The 14,546-nt window shown below is 36.3% G+C and overlaps 1 protein-coding gene across 3 annotated transcripts in view; it reads left to right on the forward strand.

Moving 5' to 3' along the window:
• ptc (protein patched) overlaps positions 1 to 14,546 on the forward strand; it is a 313,027-nt gene that overhangs the window by 253,385 nt on the left and 45,096 nt on the right. For all 3 annotated transcript variants that reach the window (XM_090414812.1, XM_090414810.1, XM_090414811.1), the window contains 2 exons: positions 3,555 to 3,654; positions 13,167 to 13,454. In XM_090414812.1, the coding sequence (XP_090270938.1) occupies positions 3,555 to 3,654; positions 13,167 to 13,454 (388 nt within the window). The remainder of the gene's footprint in view (positions 1 to 3,554; positions 3,655 to 13,166; positions 13,455 to 14,546) is intronic.

The raw sequence follows: 14,546 nt of genomic DNA on the forward strand, positions 1-14,546 counted from the left end.
AACCTGGCAGAGAACACGTGTTTTGCTAATCTTTCTTCGCCCATTCTGTTTAAGTGACCATACCACCTGAGATTAGCTCTGCTAACGCATTCTTGAATGCTGACAATGTCAAGTTCTTTCCTAATATCCTCGTTTTTAATATGATACTGCCATTGATGCCACCTGTTCATGCCTATAATCTTTCTCAGGACTCTCATATCTGTAGTTTCTAGTCTTTGGTCAAGTGTTTTACTTCTGACCCAGCTCTCAGATCCATAAGTTATAACTGGTTTGAACACTGTCTTGTATACAGCTAATTTAGTATTGCGACTAATTTCTCTCTTATTCCATATGAATTTATTCAATTGACTTCCCACCATACCAGCTTTGCTGATTCTGTTGTCTATTTCTATATTTAATTTACCATCTTCAGTAAAAATCGTGCCTAAATAGCTGAAATGTTTTACTTGTTCCACAGGTTCTCCATTCACAACACAGTTGACATTTTCAGTGATTCTGCCTATTTTCATTGTCTTTGTCTTTTTATTGCTGACCTTCATACCATATCTATTACAACAGCTATTCAATTTAGTCAGAGAATCTTGCAGACTTGTAGCGGATTTATTTAGAAGTATAACATCATCCGCATAAAGCAAAGAGCTGACATTAACATCTCCAATTTTGATATCATGTTTAATACCACTTTCCTTCATAATGTGATCCATATAGATAATGAATAACAGAGGGGATAATGTACATCCTTGTTTCACACCAGATTTAACATTAAACCATCTTCCTGTACTTCTTTCAATTCTAACTGCTGACTTACAACACAAATAAAGACTAAGTATTGCTTGATATAATGCCCCATTGACACCATATAACTGCAGCGTATTGAATAGCTTCTCTCTTGGCACCTTGTTGTATGCCTTTTCCAGATCGACAAAACTTAAATACAGATCTTTGTTATATTCCCATGCTTTCTCGACTATTTGTCGTAAAGTGAAGATCTGATCCTGACAGCCTCTATTTGGCGTGAATCCAGCTTGTTCTTCACCAAGCTTTTCTTCCACAATTCTTCTCAACTGTTTCTCAAGTATACTTGCTTAGATCTTGCTAGGAACACTCAGTAGGGAAATACCTCTGTAATTCTCACATTCAGTTTTATTTCCCTTTTTATATATGGGTACTATGAGAGCTCTACTCCAATCATCGGGAATTCGTCCCTCTCTCTAGGCTTTCTGAACTATGCAGTGCAGCCACTGTAAGACTCTTATACCACCATACTTCAGCATTTCTGGTCAAATATCATCTACTCCTGCTGCCTTTCCACATTTCATGCAAAATGTTTAATATAAATATTCTTACACAATTCAGTTTATAGCTTGGAGGTCATGAGTAGCTGTGCTACGAGTGATATTCCACACTTTTTTTTGTTGTCAGTTTGGTTTAACGCATATGTAAAGGTTCGTGATATTTGACAATGAATTGTAGAGAGATACAATTCATTGTCAATTGTCAGATTTTTTTTTTTTTAATTCTCTGTTATAAATAAACCATCATGTATTCATGGAATAGAGAGCCAAAGGCTTATTTTTGTCATACACATCCTCTAGAAGATACATTTAAGGAAAATACTAAGGAAAATGGTCTGGAGCTTGCTCCACCTTGACTACAGCTTGCCCATAAGGCACTACTTATGCTTGCATCTGCCGAAACTTTTAGTTTCTATATATTCGGCACGAAACTCTTGTAGTTTCTATATTTGGCTATGAAATGTTAGATTCAATATTTATCATACATGTCCTATAGGAGATGTTCGTTACGTTTATGAAAAATACTAAGGAAAGTGTCTGAAACTTGCTCCACCTTTACTACGAGTTGCCCATAAGGCACTACTTATGCTTGCATTCACTGAAACTTTTAGTTTTTATATATTCAACACGAAACTCTTGTAGTTTCTATATTTGGCTATGAAATAATGTTGGATTTAATATTCACTTAATTTGTACCATCATGTACTATATTTGCAGTGTTTTTTCTTTATGTTTTATTGCATTTTAGCACATACTAGTAATGAATGTATCTCTCAGATATACTGCATCGTACGCTGCAAAATTACCGATGCGAGCTCTCGAGTGTTAAGGAGCTGGGTGATTTTCGTACGTCATATATGCTGGTTCTGTTTGCTCAGGATTTGCATAGGATGTGTCATGCAAAAAACATTCCATTTCTTGCACAGGTATTCCCAAAGGATGAAGCAATCCATCACACATTACATGGTTTGAGAACTTATTTATCAGAAACTTCCCTGGTAGGCTCATTTTGAAGTTCACAGAATTCCCATACCCTTCATGTTCTTCTGATCTCACTTTGCTTGATGCCTTTGTTTGGGATATGTTGAAGGAATGGGTATTCTGCCATGACTCGCCTTCAAACCTTGATGAACAAAGGGATAAAATTACACGATATGTCCCAACCCTTGTTCTCCAAGATAACAGAGAACCGTCACATGCGCTACGAAACCTGTCTTGAAAGACAAGTACCCATTTTGAGCACGTAATCTACCATCATTAATGCTTTATTCAACCAATATTCCACCGATAGTTATGGATGTATATGTCATCATGTGTAAGCATATATTTCTTTGTTAATAAACCTGTTTACTCCATAACATGTATCGTTGTAGAAGAAATAAAGGTCTTCTCTCTATATGCTTTATAAGAGCATCATGTTTTAGACAGCTCTTATAATACTATAATAGTGAATTGTATTCCCTTCAATCCCCTCGGTTGTCTGAATGATCAGATTGTTCAAATAATTGGTAAAATTGCAAATATCAAACTTAGAAACAGTAGCGTTTGGACTTTTCCTGTGGGTTAGACAGGGTTTAGTGTTCAAATGAGCAATAAAACTACAAACAGTGGTTTACTGTTTATTTCATAACTTTTTGAAAGACTTCCAGAAGTTGTGAGGTTGGGATTTGATGTTGAAAGTTGCAACATTGAATATTTGAATGATAATTTTCCTCACTTTTCCAGTGTTAAATATAGGATTGATTCTTTGGTTAAGCTTCAAATAATGATATTAGCCATCATTTTTCAAAAAAGGGAATTCACTGTTGAGGTAATCATCAAAATTACATGGATTGCACTCTGTACATTAGTTATTATTAGAGAAGAATGCAGTGGCGGCCCATGAAGTTTTAAGTGGGGGTGCTGTCTATACATAATAATTTTTAAAAAAAATTTTTTTTTCCTAATTAGTAACCAGTTTATTAATAAATAAATCTACAGATTTATTTATTAATAAATTGGTTACTAATTAGGAAAAAAATATTTTTTTAAAAATTATTTTGTATAGGCAGCACCCCAACTTAAAACTTGACGGGTCGCCACTGGAAGAATGGCTAACTAAAAAAAGGTCAAATGTCATGTAACTCATTTGTTATATATATATATATATATATATATATTATTTTACCTAACTCTCGTTTAAGTCATTCAACTCATTTTACAATATATATATGTATATATAAAATAATGTCAAGCATTAAATTTTTTTTCTTCCCCTAGATATTTCTTCTATGTACTCTTTGCCTTAGTAATCATAGGGCTTGTGAATGGTCTAATTGCTCTGCCTGTAATTTTGTCTCTTCTTGGTCCGCCAGGCGAAGTAAGATTTTTTTTATTCAGTTGATAACCTTTATTTATTTCTTTATTTTTACACTTTTTTAGTTAAACAATAGTAGAAATTACTGTCTTTTTCAAGTATACTCTTTTGTTCATATGTCAATTAGAAAGCAAAATAATCCAATTATACAGTATTATTATTATTGCACCCTCCATGGAGTTATCAGAATTGTTGTGGGAGGTTCATTCAACTGACAACATATTTATCATAACGAATCTTAAAATCCTTAACACTCCTTGCATTAAAAACACATTCTGGCAATACGTTCCGTTCACTCACAATTCTCCACGTAAGAATCTCATACCCCTCTTCACCACATTCTTACATAACTTCCAGAGATGGCCTCTGGTTTTTTCTCTCTCACCTTCTATTCTTTTTATAATCTCATCTAGATTAATCCAATACCATCCTCTGACTAACTAAAATGTCTCTATCATATCACCTCTTTTCTTCTTACCCACAAACTTTTCAATCCACATTCCTTCAACCTCTCTCTCCCTAGCCAGCATTCCAAATTCCTGATATTGTCTTAGTCACTTGTCTCTGGACTCTCTCCAATGTTTCCATATCACACTGAAAACCAGGTGACCAAATTTGAGCACTATAGTCCAAGAGTGGTCTGACCAGTGCTTTATACAGTGGTGCAACCACCTTTTCATCCCTACATATTAGAGTACATCTTATCATAGGAGCACTATGATGTGAAGCCTTTGCAACACTAGCAAATATGCCCTCTCTAAACTTCAGTCTGTTGTCAGCCATCACTCCCAAATCTCATCCACTTTCTGCAGTACGTACTGTCAATATAATACACAACCTTATATTTCTGCACTCCAAAATGAAACTCTTGCAGTGGGTAGGATTCTTAAGGAGTGGAAAGAAGACAAAATAGTTCCACTCAACAAGCATGGTTCCAGGACAGACAATTCCAATTATAGACCAGTCTGTATAACTGCAGCTGTTGTCAGGGTGTTGCAGAGATTAGTTAGGAATAGAATAGAAAACACGATTGGCCTGATAGACATAGCATTCTTTATGGTGGTCAGCATGGATTTGTAAAGGGTGGGTCCTGTTTTAGCAATTTACTTGCATTTTATGATAGCGTAATGTGTGTATTAGATAAGAAAGAATCATATACAGTGACATTCTTTGACTTAGAATAAACGGTTGATAGATTACCATACATGATAAGTTGGTGTACAAGCTGCAGAGGATGGAAATCCACTAACCAATATAGATAGCATATTGGTTAGATGGATTGAAGATTGGTTCTCTGAATGATACCAGCAAGTTGTGTATGATGGAGCAGTGTCTCAAAAAAATGGAGAGTAACCAGTGGGGTGCCCCAGAGTTCTGTTTTTGGGCCCTTGCTATTTAACTTGTAAATGATATATCATTTGGATTGGCTGGGGATCTTCTGTATGCTGAAGATGCAAAGTTGGGGATAATTATACTTATTAATATTACACTTATATTATTATTATGTAACACCTCCAGGGAGTCCAAAGACTCATTGAGGGAGAGCACCTACTCTACAACTCTCCATCTCCACCAACCACAACTACCTTCATCTATGCCAATGTCATCAACCACTGACCACCACCACTACTAGTATTTTCATAGACAATCACAAACGTCCATGCCCACAGCGGGATTCGAACCCTCAGCCTTTTGGCTGGAGAGCAGATACGCTAACCACTCGGCCAACCAGGCCTGCTTATTAACTTATTAATATTAAAACTACAATTATACTCCTTTGTTCAAGTCAAAAGTCTGTTTAAATCTTCCTGAAGGGAATTAACATCAGCAGTGCTACTTATAATTATATCCAACTTTGCATCTTCAGCAAACAACTGAAGATCCCCACTCAGTCCACTTGACATATCATTTTCAAAAAAGTTAAACAGCAGGGGCCCAAGAATAGAACTCTGGGCACCTCACTGATTACCCTCCTTTTTTTGAGGCACTGCTCTATCATGCACAACTTGCTGGTATCATTCTGAGAACCAATCTCCAATCCATCTAACCAATATACTATCTATTCCCATCCTCTGCAGTTTGTACACCAACTTATCGTGTGGTAATCTATCAACCACTTTTTTTTGAAGTCCAAGAATATCACTGTATATGATTCTCCCTTATCTAACACACTCGTTACATTATCATAAAATGCAAGTAAATTGTTAAAACAGGACCCACTCTTTACATATCCATGCTGACCACCATAAAGAATGTTATGTCCATCAAGCCAATCCTGTATTCTATTCTATTCCTAACTAATCTCTGCAACACCTTGACCACAGCTGCAGTTATACAGACTGATTTATAATTGGAAACGTCTGTCCTAGAACCATTCTTGTTGAGTGGTACTATTTTGCCTTCTTTCCACTCCTTAGGAAATCTACCCACTGCAAGAGTTTCATTAAATATCCAGGTCAAAGGCATAGCCAACTGTTGTGTACGTTCCTCAAGAATATGTGGTGTTGTGTCATCTATTCCCATAGTCTTATTAACATCTAACTCAAATCAACACCCGATGTATCGCGGATTCTTTGACTTTCATTCTCCTAATACTTGCCTCTTGCACCACATCATTTACACCAGTATGATATACACTGATAAAGTGCTCGTTCAGTAATTCCACTATATCCTTTGCAACTGTTTTCCTGCTGCCATGACTATCCACTAGTGTCAACCTGCCATAATTATTCTCTCTTGTTTGCCATATAGCAGAAAAATTCCTTTCAATTAACCTTGGCCTGACCAGCCAATCTCCTCTCATAACATGTTTTCTTTCTTTATTATACCCATCACCTTCCTAGCCAGCACTTTATACTCTTCATGGATCCGATCACCAGCAATTGTCTTGTGCCTCCTCTACAGCATTTTCTTTTCCAACACAGCTTGCTTGATTTCACTGTTCATCCATTTCACTCGTACTACTTGCTTAATCCTTGGTATACACTTGTACATTGCTTGTGTCAGATACTTCTTTGTGAATTTCCATGCTCAACATCTTTTCTGCTCAGGTCAGGTATCCGACATACTGATGCTAATTGCCTACAAAGCTTCCTATAATCACCTGCTCTATACTTCCACATATATCTATTTTTGGCAGTAACCTTTTCTTGTTTCACCACTTCTCATACAAGTACCTCCTGATCACTCTCACCAACTGCCAGCAGTGTTAACACCTCATTAACAACTCCATCTTGTGAAGTTAGCACCAAATCCAAAACATTAAAGCCTCTAGTTGCTTCAGTCACATGCTGCTTAAGATATTTATCTCTCAGAAACTGCTCCTTGTTCTCACTCCTCACTCTCCTTGTTCCCATACACTATCTTCTCCTTTCATTCTATATTCCTGTAATTAAAGTCTCCCATTAGTATCACCTTCTTTTTACATGCCCAACCAACTTTTCTAAACATTTCACAATCAGTATTCTCTACATTCCCTGGCCTGTAACAACATCCTGTCAGATATACTAGCCTGTTAATTTCAGCTTCACATCACACAGATTCAAAATCTGTTCATGCACTATCAACCTCTACACTTTGTGGACATAATTCCTCTGTAATCGTTAACAGCACTCCCCTCCCTCCTCTTTTCACATTCCTATCCTTCTGGAAAATTATATATCCTTCCATTTCTATTCCTAACATCACATCCTCCTCAGACAACCAAGTTTCACTTATTCCAATTATCTGTGAGCATCACACAACTCTGCTGTCTTACTATTCATTCATTATCTCTGCTCTCCTCAATTCAGTATTGTCATATCTAGGCAACACACTGACTTTTCTAATAACACTATTATTCTTTACCTGCTGCAACAACTTCCTCAAGTCCTATTGACATACTGACTCAATGCAACAAATTCAGTCCTCTTGTTTTGAATACTCCTTCCATTTGTGTACAAACACAACAATCCCTGTGCAACAACTTCCTCAAGTCCTATTGACATACTGACTCAGTGCAACAAATTCGGTCCTCTTGTTTTGAATACTCCTTCCATTTGTGTACAAACATAACAATCCCTGTGTCTTTGAAGCCATTCTACCAGCACCAACATTCCCTATTCTGGCTGCTGTACCACCCCTCTCTCTCTCTCTCTCTCTTTTCAGTCTGACCACTCCCGTTTCCCTGATCGTGACTGATTTCCATTCTTACCTGTCTCATCCTCTTCACATCTTCAACCTCGTATCCATGTTCCTCCTATTGTACGATCTGTTTAGTTGTCCTGCTTCACAGGTAAACTCTGATCATTAACTTGACTCTGTGTGCCTTCTCAGAAAATAATAGCCTTTCTAAATGTCCAACACCAAACCCATTCAGATAAAAATCCATCAACTTTAAACTATTCCAACTTTCCTTTGAAATTCACTCCACAGATGTACAAATTGTGAATCCCCTTTCCCTCACAAAACTCTGCTGTTTTACTATTCATTATCTCTGCTCTCCTCAATTTACTGTTGTCATATCTGGGCAACACACTGACTTTTCTAATAACACTATTATTCTTTACCTGTTGCAACAACTTCCTCTAGTCCTTATTGATATTCTTTTTTTCCTCAACTAATTCATTTGTGTCCATGACTACCACTCATTTTGATGCCTGCTCCTTCCTTTTCTGCGACACATCAGTTATTTGCTTCATTGTTTTACCAGAAAAGCACTTTATTAGTTGTCACAGCTCTAATGATTGAGTCCCCCATATAATGAATACGACTATCCTTTGACTCTTTCTTCATAATACTAACTTCGTCTCCCTCTTTCCCATTCTCATCAGCCAATCTCTTCTTTACATGTTTAACATCCTCTTCCAAATGTTTCATTTCACTTTTCATTTTCACTAATTCTTTCCTGAATTCTTTTACTATGGTCCTACCCTTTCTAATTGCTCTAATCTACTGAAACACTTTTCACACATGTTAATATTTTCCTTGTTTTCATTTACCCAAACAGTCCACAGATCCTTCACATTTTTTGGCGCATACATATAACAATTTTCACAATATATACACTGTGAAAAATCCAAGCTACAGCTCGATCTTCATATCGAAGCTTTCTATGCCACCAACATGCATTTCTTTATGGATGCCATTTTCAGAATCAGAAGAAATTATATTATGTGCAAAAGACTCAGCACATGACAGAGATTCTTCCAGTTAATGAATATAATATACAATATTACTAGCTATTTTAAAAATTGGTAACAATAATATTTGTACCATTTCTTTTATTGTGTGTATGTGTGATATACAGCACAGCTCCATAGCTTATCAGGTATCAACAACATCCTTAGTTAGAAAGATCTAGGTTCAAATCTTGTCTAGGATGCAGAGAACCTTTCAGCTGAAGGATTAACTAACTGGTCTTCTATGGAGGTGGCAGGATTTGCCTCCTGGAAAGTTGGGTTTATCATCCCACAAGAACAGACAAATCTACTAGCAGAACACATGCAAATTAACAGTGATGCTATACTATGCAGATAAGATTAACCATCCTATTAGAGCATTAATTAGGTTCAACAATAAGCCAAAGTTATTTGGTTGTGACAGACCATTGAGTCTAAACAGGCCGGTGGTGGCAGTATCTTGGTATTAGGGATTGTTCTCATGAACACGACTAGGTCCTCTCATCTCTAACTGACTCTTATCTGGAGATTGTTTTGAACCATGTATTGTTGACACCCATAGGATTGGATGAGATATCTGCCTGTGTTTTACAATAAAATGATAGTGCACATTTGGAACTTAGCATTGGCAAAGTTCCAAATGGAAAGAGAGCAAGATTGCATAAGAAGGCTCCAAGATAGAAGTAGCAAATTATAGACCAGTTAGTATCTCAGGAGTGGTTATGGCATTAAAAAAGTTGGTTAAGGGCAGAATTCAATAGATAAGAATATAATTCTCTATGGGAGGGCAGCATGGCTTGTGAAGGATTTGTCTTGTCTTAGTAATTTTCTCACTTTCTGCAATACAGTTGACTTGCAATGCCATTTAATGGAACCCTGTTACATACATTGGAACAAATGAGGAATGGACATGAAGCTGGTGAGTAAGATATATAGTGGAGTTAAATTGAAGAGAAGGCAGGTGACACATAGTAACTAAAAAGAAGGCCACTTGTCAAACACCTTCTCTTTAATTCTGTGCTGTCTGTCAACGCTATAGAACTTGGACCTCTTCTGTTCAGTTTTACATTAATGACATTGGGAATGATTTGAAGGAGAATATTCAGTTTTTTGTTGAAGATGCTAAACTGCAGAGAGCAATAGCTAATAAAGGTGATGTAGAGATCCTGCAAGATGATCTGAATGGACTGGGAGTTTTTGCATATGATAATGTCTGCTGATTCAGTGTGTGAAAGAGTCAAGTAATGCACTTGGGATTAAACAACAACAAACAGGACAGTGGAAGTAGTTGAAGGATTCAGAAGCATATGATTATAAATGATGATTAATTTATAAATTGGCCCCTGAGAACAAACAGCATGTGGATTACCTATTTTAGCTGTTAGGTAAAAAAAGGAAGATTAGATATGGGAGAAACATAAGCTACTAAAGGGATTTTTATATAGAGTTGTTGTCAAAGAAATCTTTCATTACATAACTTGATAGGAGAAAAGAAGTGATCATCATCCCTAGAAGTTGTGTAAGAGTGTGGTTATCAAGGTGTAAATTTTTGCTTGGAGATTAGTGAATGAATGGAATGGGTTTCCAGATATGGTCATCAGTGCTTTCTTAGTGAATGAATTTAATGAGAGCTTTGATAGGCATAGTTTCAGTAATGGTTAGTGTGAGTTTTCAAACACTGCAAAAATGTCCATAGTGAGCAAATAAGAGAAGCTGATTTTAATATTGCCTTATTGGTGGTTTGTAATTGGTATTCATTGAGGTGTTTTTAACAATCAAAATGGTGTGAAATTTTGAGACAGAGGTGACAGGGACTGATGTGAGAATAGAGGTTTATGAATTAAAGTTACTTAGGATATTGCAGAATCTGAATGCAAATACAGCTGTGGGAGATTGGATGGGATATTGGCTCACATTTTAAGAGAATGTGCAGGGGAACTGGCAATGCCTTTGACTAAGTTGCTTAATTTAAGTCTCAGCTCTGGTAAAGTTCCAAGAGAATGGAAGGAGGGCAAATTATAAACCACTCAGCATTTCAGGAGTGGTGGTAAAAGTACCGGAAAAGTTTGTTAAAAAGAGAATTCAGGAATAGGTGGATAAGAATGTGATACTCTGTGAGGGGGAAAGCATGGCTTTGTGAAGAGTAGGTCATTCCTTAGTAATCTATTAACTTTTTATAATGGGGTGACAGCTGAATTGTATACAGGGAATGGTTACACAATAGTACTGCTGGATTTTCCAAAGGCATTCGACATGATACCACATCGAACTTTATTATGCGAACTGCAACAAATGGGAGAGATATGAAACTGATGATATGAATAAAAGGGTGGCTCATGGACAGATACCAAAAAGTAGTACATGGAGGAGCAGAATCCAGGAGAAGGCAGGTGTAGTGGTGTGCCGTAGGGCTCTGTGCTTTTATCACTGCTATTTACTTTGTACATAAATGATATAGGAAGTAATTTGAAGAGAGATATTCAGTTTTTTGTTGATGTTTCAAAGTTGGGTAGGGTAATAGTTACACTGATGTGGAGAGCTTGTAGGATGATTTGAAGGCTGACAGTATGAGCAAAACATAATGGATGTCAATTTAGCATAGAAAAGTGTCAAGTTGTGCATTTTGGGATAAAGAGATTACAGCTGTGTACCACATTGAGGGAACTGTACTCCAGGAAATCGATGAAACCAGTGATTTGGGGGAGGGAGGAAGTAGAAAGAGCGTTGAAGTTAAGAGAACATATTTCTTAAGTAGCCAGGGTAGCTCACAGGATTGCTTGGTTTTTTGAAGAACACACTAACAAACAGAGATAGGGAAATTATCATTTATCTTTATAAAGCCTTGATAAGACCACATCTGTATTACTCTACCTGAGTACAGTAATACAGATGTGGAAGTGGTGGCAAGGATCCAAGTGTGAGCGAGAGATAGTGAATGGTCTGTGGAATGCTCTCTATGAGGATAGATTGAGAATTTGTGAATTGCAAAAAAGGAGTGATATGATAGAAACATTTAAGTTACTTAAAGGATTTTGTAGGATTGATGCAAGGGAAATGCTTCAATACTTGGCTAGAGGGGGGTGCAGAACAAAAGGTCATCCCTGGAGGTATCGTTAACATGGGAGTGTGAACTAGATTTTTTGCTTGGAGAATGGTTATTTTATTTATTTATCATATGGCATGTACACATGATTAAAAGACAATAAGATAAAATACACATGAATATAGATAAGATACACATATATGATAATATAAATAAAAAGTAAAACATCTACATTCAGGCAAATACAAACAAGAAATTTATGACAAGCATCAGACAGAAAATTAATCATATTTTAAGATTTAGGTTTTTAATCCAATTGATCGCCTCTGGGGATAGGTCAAAGATATCCTTAAAGTCACCTGGATATGCCATCAGCTCACATTCCTGTACTATATGGCGAATGGTTTGGGTCTCGGATCCACAGTGGGGATTTGGTACCTTACCTCACTTTGAAAGTAAGTCTCTACATACACCATGACCTGTATGAATCCTGTTAGCCGTCATCCATATATTCCTGGGCAGGTCAAATCCAGATGGTTTTTGGAAGATGTTTATGTAATTACGAACTTCAGGTGATACTGCTTGGGATCACAGTACATCCTACCTACTCATCATACTGTCATTCTGGCTAAGAAGAATACAGGCGGTTTTTATGGCAGGTCTTCTGGATTTTAGTCTATTAGATAGAGCATCTGGAATAAATTCATGTATCGGGAGGTTTTGGTTATTTAAAATTCTTTTATATTCACGAGAGTGGTGAATGGAATGGAATGGGTTTCCTGTGTCAGTTGTGAGTGCTTTGTCTATTAATGGTTTCAAGGAGAGATCTGATAGATATTACGTTGATAATTTGGATCTTCCATGAGTCTTAGTACTCCATGGTGGTACCTGTGCAATAAAAAAAATGTGAAGTGTTGACAAAAAGCAGTGATATTGAAGCTGACATCACATTGCTTTGCAGGATTATGGTACATAATCATGTACAGTTTAAGTAAGAACTTTAATTTTTATTCCACTTTTCTGTTCCTGTGTAGTTCTCTTAATGTTAAAGAATCAATTATTTTCATACAAATGAACTTGTAATCCAATTTAAGCTCTTGTCGTTTTTGAAAATTAGTTTTTCCAGAAAAATTTTGTGGCCTGTGATATATAATTAAAACATAAATCATAATCAGTTTCCTTCAAAATCCACAGCTTTTGTTGTATGGTATTCATTGTGGTTTTATTTTTAATATTTTTTTGTTTTATAATATATGTAGTAATTAATGTATTGTATCTTTGAATTTAAATCGATGTATATATTTATTTATAAGGTTATACCTCATGAAAATGCAGATCGAATATCAACTCCATCTCCTGAACCATCTCCTATTCGACAACATTTGAGACATAGTAGACCATTCAATAAAAGAATATATCCAAGAGTTAATTCTGAAATTTCACTGTCAACAATTACGGAAGAGCCTGCATCATGCCATTCGTCACATGAAATTGTTGTACAGCCTGAAGTTGTTGTTGAAACTACAACTATAACCAATACTACTACTACTACAGCAACTGGCACCACAACTGTCACTGCTTCCTCTCTAAATCCACAGAATGTGAGTATTATGATTGCTTTTCTACTCATTTAGTATAAATATATACATATAGTGTTTTTTTTTTAATGTTTTATGTATTTTAATAGTTCCATTATTCATTTACTACTTGGAAAAGCACAAAATTAAACTACACCTTACAAGGATTACTGCTTTTGTAGTAAATTAAATGCATTTTCTACTAAATCCAGAAAAAGTAATGATTTGTAAATAGAAAAGATAGAATGCATGATTTGCAGTGCTTGACTAGGCCAGACCTTGATGGTCTGAAGTACTTAATACAACTGATGCTTGTACCATGACAGTCAGAATATATGCTGTACTCTGAAGTCCAATTAGTCTGTAGTAATTAAATTACCTACCTTGCACCTTCATGTATATCTCTGCATATATCACCTGGTGACAGGTATTAAACTGTTGGATTGAAGAAAACTGTCTAAAAGTGGGCCATAAGCATGGACCATGTGGTATCTGTGCTACTTAGTGGAAAAGCTAACTGTTTGAAATACTCAGCACATCTTTGCTTATTCAAGTGTGTCAATAAACTATATGTGGAATACAGAGCAAAGTACCCTGTTAATTTTTTTTTTCTCTGTTTCTCCTGAAATGCAGTATGAGTGAAGTTTCCACAATTAGAATGGATTAGGGAGAGACCTACCATTGCATCATTTCAAGGATACAGTTTTAAAACAATTATTCCACAGACTGGCTTTTACATACAGCAAGCCTCCTAAGAACCAGAAAAATGGTATTTTATACCACAAGTTTGGCTACATTTGGAAGACACAACACCTTCTTGTCCATTGGTTATAGAACTCAACCATATACACAACACCTTTCTATCCAGTGGCTACAGTTCTTACAGAATATATGGAGAAAATAGAAAATTTCTACATTTGCCAAAGGACATTATTCGTTTTGAAAAACATCCTAGGGTACACAAGATTCCATGTACCTGCAGCAGAGCTTACTTCAGACAGACTGACAGAAGTTTGAGATCCATAAAAAGAGAAAAGTGGCTTCACTGTATACATTTTCTCAGAATATCACAGAATGGATTGGTCATCTGCCTTGATGCTTTCCTGATCTGGAAGA

The sequence above is a fragment of the Typopeltis vanoorti genome, chromosome 25 (assembly GCF_054136105.1).
Source record: "Typopeltis vanoorti isolate ZY-2024b chromosome 25, IOZ_Tvanoo_1.0, whole genome shotgun sequence".
In the NCBI taxonomy this organism is placed as follows: domain Eukaryota; kingdom Metazoa; phylum Arthropoda; class Arachnida; order Uropygi; family Thelyphonidae; genus Typopeltis; species Typopeltis vanoorti.